Source organism: Notolepis coatsorum, assembly GCF_963971535.1.
Source record: "Notolepis coatsorum genome assembly, chromosome: 10".
Taxonomy (NCBI): Eukaryota; Metazoa; Chordata; class Actinopteri; order Aulopiformes; family Paralepididae; genus Notolepis; species Notolepis coatsorum.
Window position 1 is genome coordinate 116,287,824 of NC_140174.1, and position 18,973 is coordinate 116,306,796.

Here is an 18,973-nt window from a genome sequence, read left to right on the forward strand (position 1 = left end):
GTAGGGAACTTCAGGGTACAGGTCTGACCCACTTCCAGTGATGAAGCTAAGCTAAGCTAACGGAGCGGGCGTTCCCTAAGCCTAACACACACACAGAGACAACACAGGTATGTATCTTCTTGTCTAACTCCAGGGAAGATGGCAAATAAGCTAATTTCCCAAAATGTTGGCTTTTTCCTTTAAGGCTTTTTTATTTGTATACCGACTGCTCACTGTGTGTGCGTGTGCGCGCGTGTGCCTTCTACTGACCTGTGTATTGAACCTGGGCTTGAACTCATGGGCGTTAGGGTTCAGGGTCGACTTTCTCACTTGACTGAAGGGAGGAGAGAGAAAGAGCATGAGTTCATACTACGAACTATTCAGTACATGTCATATATACCAGCTCAATACTACAAACTATTCAGTACATGTCTTATATAGCAGCTCAATACTACAAACTATTCAGTACATGTCTTATATACCAGCTCAATACTACAAACTATTCAGTACATGTCTTATATACCAGCTCAATACTACAAACTATTCAGTACATGTCTTACAGTATATATAGCAGCTCAATACTACAAACTATTCAGTACATGTCTTATATATAGCAGCTCAATACTACAAACTATTCAGTACATGTCTTATATATAGCAGCTCAATACTACAAACTATTCAGTACATGTCTTATATACCAGCTCAATACAACAAACTATTCAGTACATGTCGCAGCTCAATACTACAAACTATTCAGTACATGTCTTATATACAAGCTCAATACTGCAAACTATTCAGTACATGTCACAGCGCAATACTACAAACTATTCAGTACATGTCTTATATACCAGCTCAATACTGCAAACTATTCAGTACATGTCTTATATACCAGCTCAATACTACAAACTATTCAGTACACAGGGATTAAAACAAAAAAAAATCTCCTGACTGAACAGGCCAAGTCATATTCTTATTTTAACCTCCACTGTATTTTTTTTTAATAGCATTAGCGTTTTAAGGGTGCCTACTTGTTTTGGTTTCGTTGATAATCCAATGTACAGTTACACCCCCCCCCCCCCCCCCACCCAACCGCCTCCAATGTACAGCCCCCCCCCCTCCACCCAACCTCCTCCAATGTAGTTTCTTCGTCAAATGTATATACTCTCCTTTTTAGACTCTTATTGTATCACAAACAATACTGTATTTGTAAATCTGGTATGTCATAAATGTAGATGTAGCAGTATTGTCTATCTGTATGTCATCTTCTTCTTTCGTGTAACGTCAGAGGTCCAACTCCGTATCTTGTAGCCATGCCCTTAACTCTGGTCCCACATCAAAGAGGCTGGCTTCCGAGGGTGGTTTGTATAGGGGGCAGATGGTCAGGATGTGGTCAACAGTCTGCTCAGGGTCTCCACACTCACATGCAGCGCTGTCTGCCAGGCCCCACTTCTTTAATGATGCTTTAAAGCGACCAACCCCAGATCTTAAACGGTTCAGCAGAACCCATTGCCGGCGTGGAAGATAGTCTCCTGTGGCGCCATCTCCTGGATCCCAGATGTGGTGGTGGATACGGGTTGGCCCAGCACTCTCCCACTCTCTCTTCCAGGCTGCCGCCAGCCATCCATTTCTGGATAGGTCCTCAGTGGTGGAACGGAGCATCTCTTGTGCCACCTTGTTGTAGGGGTGGCGGGACTTGAGTCTGCTCATAGGTGCTGTTGTTGTTGTGGTGTTGTGTAGGATGTGCCAGTCATGCTTCACTGCCTTCCTTGCTAGGGCGAGAGTGGCAGCCTCTCGTCGTAGGCCAGCTGGTGCGATTCCTGCAAGGACTGGCAGCAGGAAGACGGGTGTAGCCTTCAGGCATCCAGTGATGATCCGGAGGGCGTTGTTAGTAGCCGCATCAACTTTTTTAACGTGCAGGCTTCTGCTCCAGACTGGGGCACAGTACTCCTGACTGAACTTTTTTTCTGGCCAAGTCATATTCTTATTTTAACCTCCACTGTATTTTTTTTTTAATAGCGTTAGCGTTTTAAGGGAGCCTACTTGTAGAGCCTACTGTCCTGACTGTGACTATAGACCCTACTGTTGTGGTTGTTGTGCCAGGCAGGGAGGCTGTGTGCTGGAGAGCGTGAAATAATGCAAGTCTTGTGGCTAGCTTCTGATTGATGGCGAGCTAGCACCCTTTTCCCATTACTTTGAACCATGAACTAAACGGCTTGTTATCATACAAACAAGGGACTAAACACGTTTTGCAACAACAATGGACAGTCTCCTCCCCACCGTTTGTATATATTTTTTTACCACCCACTCACCCCCTCCTAATGTACAGTCTCCTCCTCATCATATGTATATATTTACTGTTAGGATCTCTGGGTAACAGTACTGTATATTTGCATATCGCATATGTGACAAATGTAACAGTACTATTACTATATACCTGTAAGGCATGTATGTCCCTATGTCATAAATGTCATGATGTCATGTATGTTGTGTATGTCATAAATGTCACTATGAATTGAAAATGGGGGACCCTGATGATGTAAACAAGACAAACACCTTTCTCTAGTCTGCATCCCCTTAACAATTGTGTGTATTGCTACTGGATTTACAAGATCCAGAGTGAATGAATGAATGAAAACTTTATTTAATACACGAGACCCTCTCCTTGGGACCAAGTAAGGTTGTGTCGATAATCCAATGTACAGTTACAACCCCCCCCCATCCCACCCACCTCCAATGTACAGTTTCTTCGTCAAATGTATATACTCTTTTTAGACTATTTTTGTATCACAAACAATAGGCTACTGCAGGGGTGGCCAACCCGCGGCTCGCGAGCCGCATGCGGCTCTTTGCCCGTCAATGTGCGGCTCTTCCATCCATAATTCTTTTTTTTTTTAAATAAAAAAAAAACGTTTTTATTATTTTTTTTTACTTTTTTATTTTTTTTTTATGTCACTCATTCCATAAGGACGTAGAATAAACATTTAAAAAAAAATTTAAATGGGCCATTTGCATGTTCTTGGTATCTGAATCTAGGGACATATATGGATCAGTGTCAGAAATAGTGTGTCTGTTACTAGGCTTGAGTAAATTGTAATGAACCAAAGGAGAATATCAATTCTATTTAAAAAAAAAATTATCTTTGACTGTAAATAACACCATGCTAAAATTGACCAGACCTGAAAAATCTAAGCAAATGAATAAAGGGAAGATGATTAAACAGAAGGTTTTGTAGATACAGTACTGAATTCTGCCATCTTTTTTATAATGTAAATTTCTCCACCATTCTTCATCATATTGCAACACCGTTTTTTGCAAGATGTTCACAGAAAGGTAGAGAAACTAACTGCGTTCTGTTTTATGGCAATAACGTTCAGGTTTGTGGGAGATAATCCCAAAAAATAAGAGAAATTAAAAAGTAAATCCAGAAGTCAGATGATTGACAGGGGCTGGTGTGAGCTGGGTAGGGTAGTTTTTCGAAATTTGAAAGCCCCGAGTCTCTTCCTTCAAAAGACTACACTCACTTTTGGCTGTGCCACTTCCTCCTGTCAATATGCGCCGGTTTCCGACTCAATGCCCTGAGATTTCTATAATCTTATATTTCACTAATAACAGTTCAAATAATTGGTAAACAAACATAATGCTGAAAATATACACTTTTACTGTATATCTCGGGCTTAAGAGGTTAACCCTGTGAGGCCCAAATTAAAAAGAAATTAGCAACTTCAGAGGCCAGAGGGTGGGACATATAAACACATTTACTATCAAATAGCATTGTGAGGCTGAACAACAGGACCAATTGACTATACATGTGCTTAAAGGGGAACTATCTTATAAATGGCTTTTTTCAGTGTTTACCATTGTTTCTTAGCTATGTGGACTTATATTAATAGGATATATGTCTCTAATTCTCATATTGGCGAATTCTTCCAATTCTCCTCTCACAATATTCACCCTCACTGAACTGAGTCATCTGAAAATGTGCATATCTGTGATGTCAGAGATTTCTCAGCTGCATAATAATGTGGCAGTTGATGTGGCAGTTGGCACCAGGCCACACAGTGGTTGGAGCCCAGCCTCAAAACGGCTTAAGATCTTGAGGTAGAAAAATGCGGTTTTTAGTACTTGATTAGAAATACAAAACAATGCATTTTTTTTGAAAAAAACCTAGGTGTTCCATAGACTCACAGGAATTGTGTAAAAGTGCCCAAATAGTGAAAGAAATAGTAAAATAGTTCCCCTTTAACATTTTTTAAATAAACATTATTTTTTTAAATGGCTAAAAGTGATTTTGTAATTTTGCAACCGTGGGTCTCACAGGGTACTTTTAACCCTGTGAGGCCCAAATAAAAAAGACATTAGCAACTTCAGAGGCCAGAGGGTGAGACCTATAAACACATGAAGGGTGCCGTGACTGAAAAAAAAGTTGAGAAACGCTGGTATATGGTGTGGCTCTTTGTGGTACCACAGTCATTTTTTTGTGGCTCTTAGTCTCTGACTGGTTGGCCACCCCTGGGCTACTGTATTTGTAAATCTGGTATGTCATAAATGTATAGATGTAGCAGTATTGTCTATCTGTATGTCATGTGTGTCATATATGTTATGATGAATTGAAAATGGGGGACCCTGATGTAAACAAGACGAAAGTCTTTTTCTGGTCTGCATCCCCTTAACAATTGTGTGTATTGAGCTGTACTGTATTGTACCCATTCTGCAATCTGTTAATAACAATCAATCAATATTTAACAGATTGCAAAATGGGTACAATACAGTACAGCTCAATACACACAATTGTTAAGGGGATGCAGACCAGAAAAAGACTTTCGTCTTGTTTACATCAGGGTCCCCCATTTTCAATTCATAGTGACATACATGACATACTACATAGTAATGTTACATTTGTGACATATGATATGCAAATATACAGTACTGTTACCCAGAGATCTCCCGGACAAATGTGAGAAAGACGTTTATTGAGCTTAAAAACAATTGATAACGCAAATAACGTTCTGATTAACACTTTAATCGCCATGGGTTAAATTCATAATTTACCATCCCTCGCCAGCTCTATTTGTCTATGGAGAAGTTCCCCTTCTTTGCAGGGCTATAACTTTTTAAATTCTATTGCTACATTGCCATTATTATGGCCCATTCAATGTCCTATATGTATTGTTCAGGGTGTAGCAACGTTAAACTTTTTCATTCACATATTCATACTAAAATATGGTCTAAAGTATAAGTATGTTTTTATCGTTTTCTGCAGCTTTCTTCAGAACGTGATTTATAGCCCTAAATGCATTATATTGATGATGAAATACAGTTTGGTAGCGATCGGCGCAAGATGAAAAATGTCAACTGGACGTACTTCTAGAATGATCTACGTATGATCTGATGATGACCGGATGGGCGGGGGATCGTTTATAATTCCGTGGGCAGCGTTAGATGATTCATCCAGAGTGGGTCATATGTTCATCATAGCAGTTTATATGGAATACTTTAGAAAATAACGCTGAATCTTACCGTATGTTCCTCGCGCCGTTGGACGATCAGCGTGGAGTAGACCGTTTTCGATTATGGGATGTTGATCCTGATGAACCATTTCCAGGTTGTATAATACTATATACATCCAAATAACGTTGTTTATTGAGTTAGGGCGAGCGATTGATCATCCAGTGTGTTGAGATGGAGTCCGGCTACCATAGCCGTCAACCCTCCCGTTTTTCCCGGGATTCTCCTGTATTTCAACCTTCTTCACGCCCTGTTCACGGTTCGGCACGTTTTTGAAAAAAAAAAATTAAAAAAAGAAAAAAAAAAATTATATATAATTTTTTTTTAAACTCATAAAATATATGTGATCAAGTCCATCGTTTGTGCCGACATGTCTCCATTTTCATTTTCCAGATTTTTCCAGGTTGTGAAAGTACAGAATGTAAGCTTTCAAATGATGTGTCATACTTTGAAATCTGAGAATGTTTTGAATATCATGTATTCATTTAAATCTTGTAACTCAGTCTGTTGTCTAGAACGCTCAAGGGGAGGAAATGCCTCTGATTTTCACACTTCAGCTAGTTTGGGGGGGGGGGGCGTGGACAACTACCCTCACCTGAATGCGTCCATTGTTAACGTTAATGACTCTCTGTGTGAATGCCTTTACCTGGCTCAGTTAATCTGAATCCCAACGCGCAGCTCTATTCAGATGCAAAAATACCCCCCCCCCCACCTCAAAGTACAAACTGTTTCAAAACAGTTTTAAACACAGAATTCTTACAATTAGTTATTATATCTGTTCGCTGTTATACTAAATATGTTCTTCATGTTCTAAGTGGTTGCCTAGTGGAGATTTAGGATTCACTGACTGTACACTGTAAGAAAAAAAGCTGCAAGAAAACTAAATGTCTGGCATCAATGGTTTCCAAATACTGTCAAATTACAGTAAAATCAAATACATTTACAGATTACAACATTTATTTAATGGTTAATATTTTGATACAAGGTAATTTACTGTATTTTTATAGCATTTACACTTAAAGTAGGAAAACAAAAGTAATCTGTAAAATAATACAGTGAATTTCCTTAATACAGGTTTTGACCAGCAGCAGATGGCAGCGACGAGGCAGCTCCATTGGAAGGGGGCGGGGCCGGGAGGGAGTGGGCGGGGCCGGGTGGGAGGGGGCGGGGCTAAAATGTGCACGTTTTTTCTCCTGCCAATGTTGACAGCTATGCCGGCTACCGATTGCGAGTGCCCGGAGCACATATGGATGAGCACTTCCTGTTTGGCGCGCCCCTCCCTCTTGGCCGATCTGCCGATCGGCCACCAGATGGCGCTCTCGAACCGTTAGACAGTTGAGTGGAGCTCACCAGTACATCTCAGGGCTCCGGAAAGGAAATATGATTTCGATGACAGATTTTTGAAATATTGACATCAAAGACGAGTTACGGCGTTTTCGGCAGAATGAGCATGGCTAGGAATGACGTCTTAACTCGTCATCGGCGATCATAGTGTTAACAAAGTCATTCGTTTTGTGGCATTAACGTTACCTAGATTTATCAACATTCATAGATTTATCAGAAAGCGAGCGGCGCAAGCACACACACAAAACAACACCAACAACAACAACAACAACAACAACAACAACAACAACACACTGCTTGTCGCGTAAATAACGTTCTGATTAACAAAAGGCATTCGTTTTGTGGCATTCACGTTACCTAGATTTATCAATAGCAATAGTAATATATATGTTTCTTTAGACTAGAATAAGTCAAATGAACTTACGGTCTCGTAAAAGTTGCCGCATGTTGTTGATGAGTCAAGTTTACTCGCGAGTAGAGCTAGACGCTAGAGAGCAATGGGCGCTTCCCATTGGTGCTGAGCACAGCGGAGGCGGGTGAAAGGGCTGTAAACTCAGAACAATGAATGAATGAATGACCTTTATTTATAGAGCACCCTTCACAGCACGAATGCACAGGGTGCTTTACACTACAGCTTAATATAAAAACACAATAAAAACAAAATCAGAAATAAATGACAACAGACAAACAGCAGTTAAAAACAGTGAAACCAGATAGAAAAAGTAGAATAAAAGAATTTGGATAAAATCATGAGTCACTAATTAAAACAACACTATAGAACAGAAAAAGGCGCCTATGTGTGATTAAAAGCCTGCCTGAACAAATGTGTTTTTAGTTGTTTTTTTAAAAGAGTTCTCAGAGGGGGCAGTTCGCAGGTCCAGGGGGAGAGCGTTCCAGAGCCTTGGTGCTGTCACCTCGAAGGCTCGATCACCCCTTGTTTTTAGCCTGGTCCTGGGGATCACTAGGAGGTGCTGATCGGCAGATCTGAGTGAGCGGGTGTTTGTGTAGGGATGGATGAGTTCCGTGATGTAGATAGGGGCCTGACCGTGGAGTGCTCTGAAAGTGAAAGTGAGGACTTTGAAGTGAATTCTATAGTGTACCGGGAGCCAGTGCAGGGATACCAAAATGGGAGTGATGTGACATGATTTTTTTGACCTTGTGAGTAGCCTGGCTGCAGCATTTTGGACCATTTGTAGTTTATCTGTGGATGATTTGGTGAGACAGGTGAAAAGTGAGTTGCAGTAGTCAAGCCTAGAGGAAATAAAAGCATGCACGGATAGTTCTAGTTCAGAGTGAGATATGATGGTGCGCAGTTTTGCAATGTTTCTGAGGTGAAAGAAGCAGGTGCGTGTGAGTGTTTTGACATGTTTGTCTAGGTTCATGGCCTGGTCAAAGACAACACCCAGGTTTCTCAGGTGGGGACGTATGTTGTCTTTAAGGGACCCCAAGTGAGTGGCCACTCTAGCTGCAGTCTTTTCAGCTGCTACGATCAGCACCTCCGTTTTATTTGCATTTAACTGGAGGAAGTTACTCCCCATCCAGCTCTCAATGCCGAGCAGGCACTCCTGGAGAAGGCTGAGTTTCTCCAAGTTGTCGGGTTTAAAAGAGCAGAGTAGTTGTATGTCGTCTGCGTAGCAGTGATATTTAATGCCGGTGAATTTGTTGATGAGGAGGCCTAGGGGAAGCATATAAATGGCAAAGAGGAGTGGTCCTAGCACCGATCCCTGTGGTACCCCACATGAGAGAGGGGTGGGGTCAGATTTAAAAGGACCCACAGCCACAGAGAACGTTCTCTCCCTCAGATAAAAAAAAGGATATTTGACGCCTCTGATTGGCTCAGGTTAAAATCCGTCACGACTCCGAATCAAATGACGGAATCTCCAAATCAAATGGACGGATATCCGTCCCAAGACGGAACGCTTTAATGCCTGCATATATGTTATGATGAATTGAAAATGGGGGACCCTGATGTAAACAAGATGAAAGTCTTTCTCTGGTCTGCATCCCCTTAACAATTGTGTGTATTGAGCCATACTGTACTGTACCCATTCTGCAATCTGTTAATAAAGTTTTCAATCAATCAATCAGACAAATGTATAGAAAAGCTTTTATTATAACCATATAACAAAAAATTATATTATTGTTTATGAAAATGTTTTAGCCCTATGCTTGACTATTATTTTAGGCATGGCAACAAATAAAATAATAAAATGAATAAATAAAATATTAAATAAATAAATAGGCTACATGTCTCTCTTTTTGTGTTACAAATTGTGCTCACCGATATGAACATAGGCCTCTTTACTTACTTATGGTACTTTATGGTATTCCACCATGCCATGTGTGTTTTTATTTTATAATGATCATGAGTCATGATTATTGCTGAAGTCTGAGTCATACAATACTCACTGGCTTTCATAACCTAACAGACTAACTTGTCTTGCTCGAGACTTGTTTATGAGTTTTAATAAGAGAGCACTATCTCTCAACCAAAGCAATGCATGGTAGACGGCAACAGAACAATTTTGATTGACAGTCGATTCTGCCAATTACGTCACACCGCTTGCACCCGCCTCTGCTGTTCTTACCACCAATCGGCAAGTGCTTATTCGTTTTTTACTTCCGGGAAGTCCGCCATTGATTTACGCGAGAGAATCAATAACAAACGTACCGGAGCTAATAACAGGAGTACCAAACGAGGCATGATGATTTTACTGCAACGAATGTTATAATAAAAGCTTTTGTATACATTTGTCTCATTGAAAACTTTATTAACAGATTGCAGAATGGGTACAATTCAGTACGGGCTCTCTGAGCAAAGGAAGGAACTGAGCTATGAATGACCAACAACAATGTGGTCGGGTAAATACGCTGATGTTATTGAACGTGTAACTATAACGTTAATGCCACAAAACGAATGCCTTTGTCATAAGTAACTTTGATGCAGTAGCATGTGTGTGTGGGGGCGGGATTGTGCAGGTCGCTTGACTGAAACTTTTTTCTACTATTAGCGTAATCCTGTCTCGAGTCGCTGCGTGCGTCCTGCCATTATTGCTCGCCATGACTGCGTGGCGTGGTAGGAAAAAAATTCCCCTTTTCATGATATTTGACGCCTGATTGGCTCAATTTAGTTTCAATCTGTATGCATCTACAAATCATATTATACCAGGTAGCCAATTGACGGGAAATCCGTCAGACTCCGAATCAAATGGACGGAATTCCGTCTCAAGACGGAACGCTTTAATGCCCGAGTACATGTCTTATATACCAGCTCAATACAACAAACTATGCAGTACATGTCTTATATATAGCAGCTCAATACTACAAACGTACATGTCTTATATACCAGCTCAATACTACAAACTATTCAGTACATGTCTTATATACCAGCTCAATACTACAAACTATTCAGTACATGTCTTATATAGAGTACCAGCTCAATACTACAAACTATTCAGTACATGTCTTATATACCAGCTCAATACTACAAACTATTCAGTACATGTCTTATATACCAGCTCAATACTACATATTCTTCAATAGTTTCCCCTCTCTCCCCCTCCCTCTCTCTCTCTCTCTCTCTCCCTCCCTCTCTCTCTCTACTCACTCTTGCACCACCACCTCCTTCTTCTCCTCCTTCTCCTCGGGCTTGGTGGCTCCGCCGAAAGCCATCGTCGTCTGGACACCCTGTGAGGTCACGTCCGGCCCCGCCCGCTTCTGCTCGGGGGGGGAGGGGGAGGGCGACGGCGCCGCGGGGCTGCCAGGCTTGCTGGACGCGGGGGCTCCACTACCCACCGCGCCCCCCTCCTCTCTGCTGCCACCGCCACCGTCGGGCCCCGCCACCGGGCCCTTGTCCAGGGGAACATCCTTGGGCTTGTCCCCCAGCTCTCTGGCGGGTTTGGTCATCAGCTGGTCGAACGCCGGGTCTGGGTTTGAGCTGGACTGCAACTAGATGGACGGACGGATGGATGGAGAGAGAGATAAGGTGAGAGGAGAGAGAGGTGGGTAGGAGAGAGAGAAGGTGGGGAGGAGAGAGAGAAGGTGGGGAGGAGAGAGAGGTGGGTAGGAGAGAGAGGTGGGTAGGAGAGAGAGGTGGGTAGGAGAGAGAGGTGAGAGGAGAGGTGGGTAGGAGAGAGAAGGTGGGGAGGAGATAACATTAAAAAAAATTACATTTTTCATATAGTTCGATATCGATAATTATCGATATTTTTATTAGTATAAATAAATTTTTTAATTATTATTTAAACAACAAAATAAATGTATGTTTATTTTGCAGCAATTCTTTGTCATTGCCGCCATCTTTAGTGTTACAGCCCCTCACACTCCAGTTCTCAGGCTGCAGCTGGTTTGAACTGTTCAGCTCCAGGGGAGTTGAACAGTTCTGGCTCTGCTAGTTTCTTTTCTATCTTTTGGCGCTTTCTTGGTGGACGTGCACCGTGACTCGCGACTAGCTCTGCTAGCACACATAGCCTACTGTGTACAGACGGTTTCAAACTGTATTTTAAATTAGAAAGCAAACTAAATAAATGGACAAGAGAAAAATAAATCTCAATTTGGTCAGTATTGTCATTTGGACAAGCAAAGCCATTACTTTAAGTTGCAGGCAAGAAAGACAAGTCTGTTTTAAAGCTGCCCTGTTGCAGGTCACAATAAAAAAAAAATATATATATAATTATCGATATTATTTTTATTATCGATTATTAAAATATATCGCGATAATTATCGTTTTATCGCCCAGCCCTAGGGTCAAGGTGTGTTGGTGTAACCATACATCAGAAGTCCATATGACCACAAAGAAAATATAGAAAGACATAATGGGAGCAACTTACCCTAAAATCTACACTGAATTTCTTTAAATTGTCTAGTTGTTTTCTGTGGTCGGTGGCCAAGGAGGGGGGGCCTGCCAAGGAGGGGGGGCCTGTAGGAAGACAGAAGGAGAGACTCACAATTTAGGGTTTCATTACATTAATCAGGGTATCTGCAGGTTTCAACAAGTTACATTTTCTTTTTTTAAAGGTTTATTTTTTGGCGTTTTATCGCTTTATTTCTACTGGGCAGTCCAGTAGAGAGAGACAGAGGAGGAATGGGAGACAGAGTGGGGGGAAGACATTCGGCAAATAACGACGGGTTCGGGAATCGAACCCGGGTCGGCCGTGTCGCGGCTGAGCGCGCTATGTGGTTCGCCACTGGGGCGCCCTCAACAAGTTACATTTAAGACTTTTTAATACCACTTTTTTATAATAAGAGCAAAATGTAATACCAATTTCACGACCCTACTAGCAAACATTTAGTATTTAAATAATGACACTGAACTGGCGGCTGCACTTGGGTGACTATTTAAATTCTCACTCGTTGCATATGAGCTCTCGCCAGACGCACCAGTAGCCCCTGGTAAAATTTAATATTATTTCAACAGCCGGGCGACAGGTGTGAGACTTAAGCTACTGTTGGAACAAACAGGGCGTCCTTCCTTGATCAAGAAATTAAATGAAAAAAAAAATATATATATATATATAAATAAACAAAAGCAAAACATAACTCAATTTACATGTTCGAAAAGGAGTAGGAAGAAATATACACTTATTTAACCGTACCCCTTTTCCACTACTCAAATGAGTGTAGTGTTCTAATTTAAAACCTTACAAAACAGATATATATATATATATATATATATGCAAAAAAAAAAGAAAACGATATATGTAAAACATGAAAGAAATTAAATAAAAATGTAAACACCCGTGAATGTCAAACCCCTTCCTCATCCCTGTACCTCGTGAACATCATTTCCTTATAATTCTGTTTGAATTCTCTCATATTTAGACATTGCTTTAGCACCACATTCAGACTGTTCCACAGTTTCACTCCACATGAAATGCAGTGTCTTCTCCTGGTAGTGCGTACACTAAGAACTTTTAAATTGAGTTCTCCCCTCAGATTATAACCCCCCTCTCTATCAAAGAACAGTTCTTGAATGTTCGTAAGATACTGTTGGAACAAACAGGGCTTCCTCCAGTGTACCTTTGGAGCCCGGTCTCGTGGCACCAGGGGAGCCGTCCGTGGGCTTCACGTTCTCCTTGTTGGCCGTCGGGGACGTCTGTCTTGTCTCCTGGACACGGCAGTCTTTTGCTGTGGGAGACAGGAGACAAGTTAAAAGGGGTATGTGGAGTTAGTCTGATTTATAATGATCTAGAGTTAGTCTGATTTATAATGATCTAGAGTTAGAGTCTGATTTATAATGATCTAGAGTTAGAGAGTCTGATTTATAATGATCTAGAGTTAGAGTCTGATTTATAATGATCTAGAGTTAGAGAGTCTGATTTATAATGATCTAGAGTTAGAGTCTGATTTATAATGATCTAGAGTTAGAGTCTGATTTATAATTATCTAGAGTCAGAGTCTGATTTATAATGATCTAGTCTGATTTATAATGATCTAGAGTTAGTCTGATTTATAATGATCTATAGTTAGAGAGTCTGATTTATAATGATCTAGAGTTAGAGAGTCTGATTTATAATGATCTAGAGTTAGAGAGTCTGATTTATAATGATCTAGAGTTAGAGTCTGATTTATAATGATCTAGAGTTAGAGAGTCTGATTTATAATGATCTAGAGTTAGAGTCTGATTTATAATGATCTAGAGTTAGAGTCTGATTTATAATTATCTAGAGTCAGAGTCTGATTTATAATGATCTAGTCTGATTTATAATGATCTAGAGTTAGTCTGATTTATAATGATCTAGAGTTAGAGAGTCTGATTTATAATGATCTAGAGTTAGAGTCTGATTTATAATGATCTAGAGTTAGATTTATAATGATCTAGAGTTAGAGTCTGATTTATAATGATCTAGTTAGTCTGATTTATAATGATCTAGAGTCAGAGAGTCTGATTTATAATGATCTAGAGTCTGATTTATAATGATCTAGTTAGAGAGTCTGATTTATAATGATCTAGAGTTAGAGTCTGATTTATAATGATCTAGAGTTAGTCTGATTTATAATGATCTAGAGTTAGAGAGTCTGATTTATAATGATCTAGAGTTAGTATGATTTATAATGATCTAGAGTTAGTATGATTTATAATGATCTAGAGTTAGAGTCTGATTTATAATGATCTAGAGTTAGTATGATTTATAATGATCTAGAGTTAGAGTCTGATTTATAATGATCTAGAGTTAGAGAGTCTGATTTATAATGATCTAGAGTTAGAGTCTGATTTATAATGATCTAGAGTTAGAGTCTGATTTATAATTATCTAGAGTCAGAGTCTGATTTATAATGATCTAGTCTGATTTATAATGATCTAGAGTTAGTCTGATTTATAATGATCTAGAGTTAGAGAGTCTTATTTATAATGATCTAGAGTTAGTATGATTTATAATGATCTAGAGTTAGAGTCTGATTTATAATGATCTAGAGTTAGAGTCTGATTTATAATGATCTAGAGTTAGTCTGATTTATAATGATCTAGAGTGAGAGAGTCTGATTTATAATGATCTAGAGTTAGAGTCTGATTTATAATGATCTAGAGTTAGAGTCTGATTTATAATGATCTAGAGTTAGAGTCTGATTTATAATGATCTAGAGTTAGAGAGTCTGATTTATAATGATCTAGAGTTAGTATGATTTATAATGATCTAGAGTTAGTATGATTTATAATGATCTAGAGTTAGAGTCTGATTTATAATGATCTAGAGTTAGTATGATTTATAATGATCTAGAGTTAGAGTCTGATTTATAATGATCTAGAGTCAGAGAGTCTGATTTATAATGATCTAGAGTCTGATTTATAATGATCTAGAGTTAGAGAGTCTGATTTATAATGATCTAGAGTTAGAGTCTGATTTATAATGATCTAGAGTTAGAGTCTGATTTATAATGATCTAGAGTTAGAGAGTCTGATTTATAATGATCTAGAGTTAGTATGATTTATAATGATCTAGAGTTAGTATGATTTATAATGATCTAGAGTTAGAGTCTGATTTATAATGATCTAGAGTTAGTATGATTTATAATGATCTAGAGTTAGAGTCTGATTTATAATGATCTAGAGTTAGAGAGTCTGATTTATAATGATCTAGAGTTAGAGTCTGATTTATAATGATCTAGAGTTAGAGTCTGATTTATAATTATCTAGAGTCAGAGTCTGATTTATAATGATCTAGTCTGATTTATAATGATCTAGAGTTAGTCTGATTTATAATGATCTAGAGTTAGAGAGTATGATTTATAATGATCTAGAGTTAGTATGATTTATAATGATCTAGAGTTAGAGTCTGATTTATAATGATCTAGAGTTAGAGTCTGATTTATAATGATCTAGAGTTAGAGTCTGATTTATAATGATCTAGAGTCAGAGAGTCTGATTTATAATGATCTAGAGTCTGATTTATAATGATCTAGAGTTAGAGAGTCTGATTTATAATGATCTAGAGTTAGAGTCTGATTTATAATGATCTAGAGTTAGTCTGATTTATAATGATCTAGAGTTAGAGTCTGATTTATAATGATCTAGAGTTAGTATGATTTATAATGATCTAGAGTTAGTATGATTTATAATGATCTAGAGTTAGAGTCTGATTTATAATGATCTAGAGTTAGTATGATTTATAATGATCTAGAGTTAGAGTCTGATTTATAATGATCTAGAGTTAGAGAGTCTGATTTATAATGATCTAGAGTTAGAGTCTGATTTATAATGATCTAGAGTCAGAGTCTGATTTATAATGATCTAGTCTGATTTATAATGATCTAGAGTTAGTCTGATTTATAATGATCTAGAGTTAGAGAGTCTTATTTATAATGATCTAGAGTTAGTATGATTTATAATGATCTAGAGTTAGAGTCTGATTTATAATGATCTAGAGTTAGAGTCTGATTTATAATGATCTAGAGTTAGTCTGATTTATAATGATCTAGAGTCAGAGTCTGATTTATAATGATCTAGTCTGATTTATAATGATCTAGAGTTAGTCTGATTTATAATGATCTAGAGTTAGAGAGTCTTATTTATAATGATCTAGAGTTAGTATGATTTATAATGATCTAGAGTTAGAGTCTGATTTATAATGATCTAGAGTTAGAGTCTGATTTATAATGATCTAGAGTTAGTCTGATTTATAATGATCTAGAGTGAGATAGTCTGATTTATAATGATCTAGAGTTAGAGTCTGATTTATAATGATCTAGAGTTAGAGTCTGATTTATAATGATCTAGAGTTAGAGTCTGATTTATAATGATCTAGAGTTAGAGAGTCTGATTTATAATGATCTAGAGTTAGTATGATTTTTAATGATCTAGAGTTAGTATGATTTATAATGATCTAGAGTTAGAGTCTGATTTATAATGATCTAGAGTTAGTATGATTTATAATGATCTAGAGTTAGAGTCTGATTTATAATGATCTAGAGTCAGAGAGTCTGATTTATAATGATCTAGAGTCTGATTTATAATGATCTAGAGTTAGAGAGTCTGATTTATAATGATCTAGAGTTAGAGTCTGATTTATAATGATCTAGAGTTAGAGTCTGATTTATAATGATCTAGAGTTAGAGAGTCTGATTTATAATGATCTAGAGTTAGTATGATTTATAATGATCTAGAGTTAGTATGATTTATAATGATCTAGAGTTAGAGTCTGATTTATAATGATCTAGAGTTAGAGTCTGATTTATAATGATCTAGAGTTAGAGAGTCTGATTTATAATGATCTAGAGTTAGAGTCTGATTTATAATGATCTAGAGTTAGAGTCTGATTTATAATTATCTAGAGTCAGAGTCTGATTTATAATGATCTAGTCTGATTTATAATGATCTAGAGTTAGTCTGATTTATAATGATCTAGAGTTAGTCTGATTTATAATGATCTAGAGTTAGAGAGTATGATTTATAATGATCTAGAGTTAGTATGATTTATAATGATCTAGAGTTAGAGTCTGATTTATAATGATCTAGAGTTAGAGTCTGATTTATAATGATCTAGAGTTAGTCTGATTTATAATGATCTAGAGTCAGAGAGTCTGATTTATAATGATCTAGAGTCTGATTTATAATGATCTAGAGCAGTGGGGCCCAACCAGTCGATCGCGATCGACAGGTAGATCGCGGGCTGATTTCAAGTAGATCTTGATTAATAAAATTCGATTATTAAAAAAAAAAAAAAAAAAAAATTTTTGCTAAATCAACTCTTCCTCTCCTTGTTAACTACAACAAGCAATGCTGTTTGTTATTTAAGATGAGGTCAGACTCAGCACTGACAGATTTGTGTTCATTATGCTGCTTTTATAAAGCCTCAAATGACGGCTTACAATATACAATTTTGGCTGGTAGCTCTCGGGCTAGGTGGTAAATAAAAAAGTAGATCTTGGTTCAAAAAAGGTTGGACACCCCTGATCTAGAGTTAGAGTCTGATTTATAATGATCTAGAGTTAGAGTCTGATTTATAATGATCTAGAGTTAGAGTATGATTTATAATGATCTAGAGTTAGTATGATTTATAATGATCTAGAGTTAGAGTCTGATTTATAATGATCTAGAGTTAGTATGATTTATAATGATCTAGAGTTAGAGTCTGATTTATAATGATCTAGAGTTAGAGTCTGATTTATAATGGTCTAGTTAGTATGATTTATAATGATCTAGTCAGAGAGTCTGATTTATAATGATCTAGAGTCTGATTTATAATGATCTAGTCAGAGAGTCTGATTTATAATGATCTAGTCTGATTTATAATGATCTAGAGTTAGAGAGTCTGATTTATAATGATCTAGAGTTAGTCTGATTTATAATGATCTAGAGTTAGAGTCTGATTTATAATGATCTAGAGTTAGAGTCTGATTTATAATGATCTAGAGTTAAGAGTCTGCTTTATAATGATCTAGAGTTAAGAGTCTGCTTTATAATGATCTAGAGTTTAAATTTCAATTATGATTTGGCCTCTCACAATCACAGAAACAATCAAAATAAAACGATTATTGTGCCGCGTTGTTCCAATTTTGTCTTGTGTTGCAAATGCAGCGCACCCTTCCTTCACACTGATCGAGCAGGTAAAACAAATTCAGTAAAATCATGAGCAATCGTGTTTAATAACTGTGATTTTGATTTTCTTTTGATTTCACAATCGAGCAGCCCTACTATATTGCAGGGTGCCAAGATCAAGCAACAGCAGATGGTAATAGCACGTGCTTAGCCACTAGATGGCAGTCTCTCTGCAGATCTATTCATGGTGTGCAGTTCCTCTTGGGACGGAAACAGGTGGGGAAATCAGAAGCCTCACCCTCGGCTGACGGAGTGGCGGCCATGTTGGGGGCGGGGCTAGCAGCTGTGGGAGACGGGGCAGACGTTGGCGTGGTAACCGTTTCCACGGGAGCCGTCCCAGCCTGGGGGGAGGGGAGGGAGGAGGAGGAGCCGGGGGAAGCCATGCTGTTCTGACGGGGGGAGCGGGGCCTGTGCGCTGGGGAGGGGAGAAGACAAGTGGAGCTTCAGGAACGTGGCATTATGGGAAAACCATATCCGCTTCCATTCGTTTGTGCTAAGCTAGGCTAGCTTAGAGGCGGATAGCTTTCTACTGAACGCACCAAGAGGGAATCGATATAAATCTTCTTGACTGACTCTGGAGAAGACGGTAAGAGCATTGAAAGATATGACGCGTTTTCATATAGTTATAACAGAAAGTACGTAGGTAAACACTAGGGATGTCCGATATTATCGGCCGATATTGGCATTAAAATGTAATATCAGAAATGATCGGTATCTGCTTTAAAAAAAATTATTTTGTTTTTAATCCTCTTTTTCTCCGCCTAATTTTTATGTGCTTTTCCTCCCATACCAATTTAGTCGTTATGCCAATTCCCCCTCCCCTACCTGGTCGTTGTGCGCATGTGCCCCCTACTGGTCGGTCAAGGGAGCCCTGAGGTCTACCACATGCTTCCTCCGACACATGCAGAGACAGCCAGCGGCTCTCTTTTCACCTGGCAGCGAGGACTCTCATTGGTGAAGTGTAACGCGTGGGAGGTCACGCTGCCTTCACCACTTCCTGTCTTTTGCTGTACAGGAGCCCTGACCTGACCTGTAGGAGTCGCTGTCCACAACGCCAGATTACCACCCCATTGACTTCCCTCCCGCTAACTCAGCAAAACGAGTTAGTAT

The 18,973-nt window shown here is 38.6% G+C and overlaps 1 protein-coding gene across 1 annotated transcript in view; it reads right to left on the reverse strand.

The window, feature by feature from the left end:
• The window catches only part of atxn2 (ataxin 2), a 250,745-nt gene that overhangs the window by 55,444 nt on the left and 176,328 nt on the right, over positions 1-18,973 (reverse strand). Inside the window, exons 13-17 of the mRNA XM_084323938.1 lie at positions 18,102-18,278; positions 12,847-12,954; positions 11,658-11,746; positions 10,436-10,776; positions 250-313 (exon numbers count right to left, since the gene is read on the reverse strand). Coding sequence (XP_084180064.1) covers positions 250-313; positions 10,436-10,776; positions 11,658-11,746; positions 12,847-12,954; positions 18,102-18,278 — 779 coding nt within the window. The remainder of the gene's footprint in view (positions 1-249; positions 314-10,435; positions 10,777-11,657; positions 11,747-12,846; positions 12,955-18,101; positions 18,279-18,973) is intronic.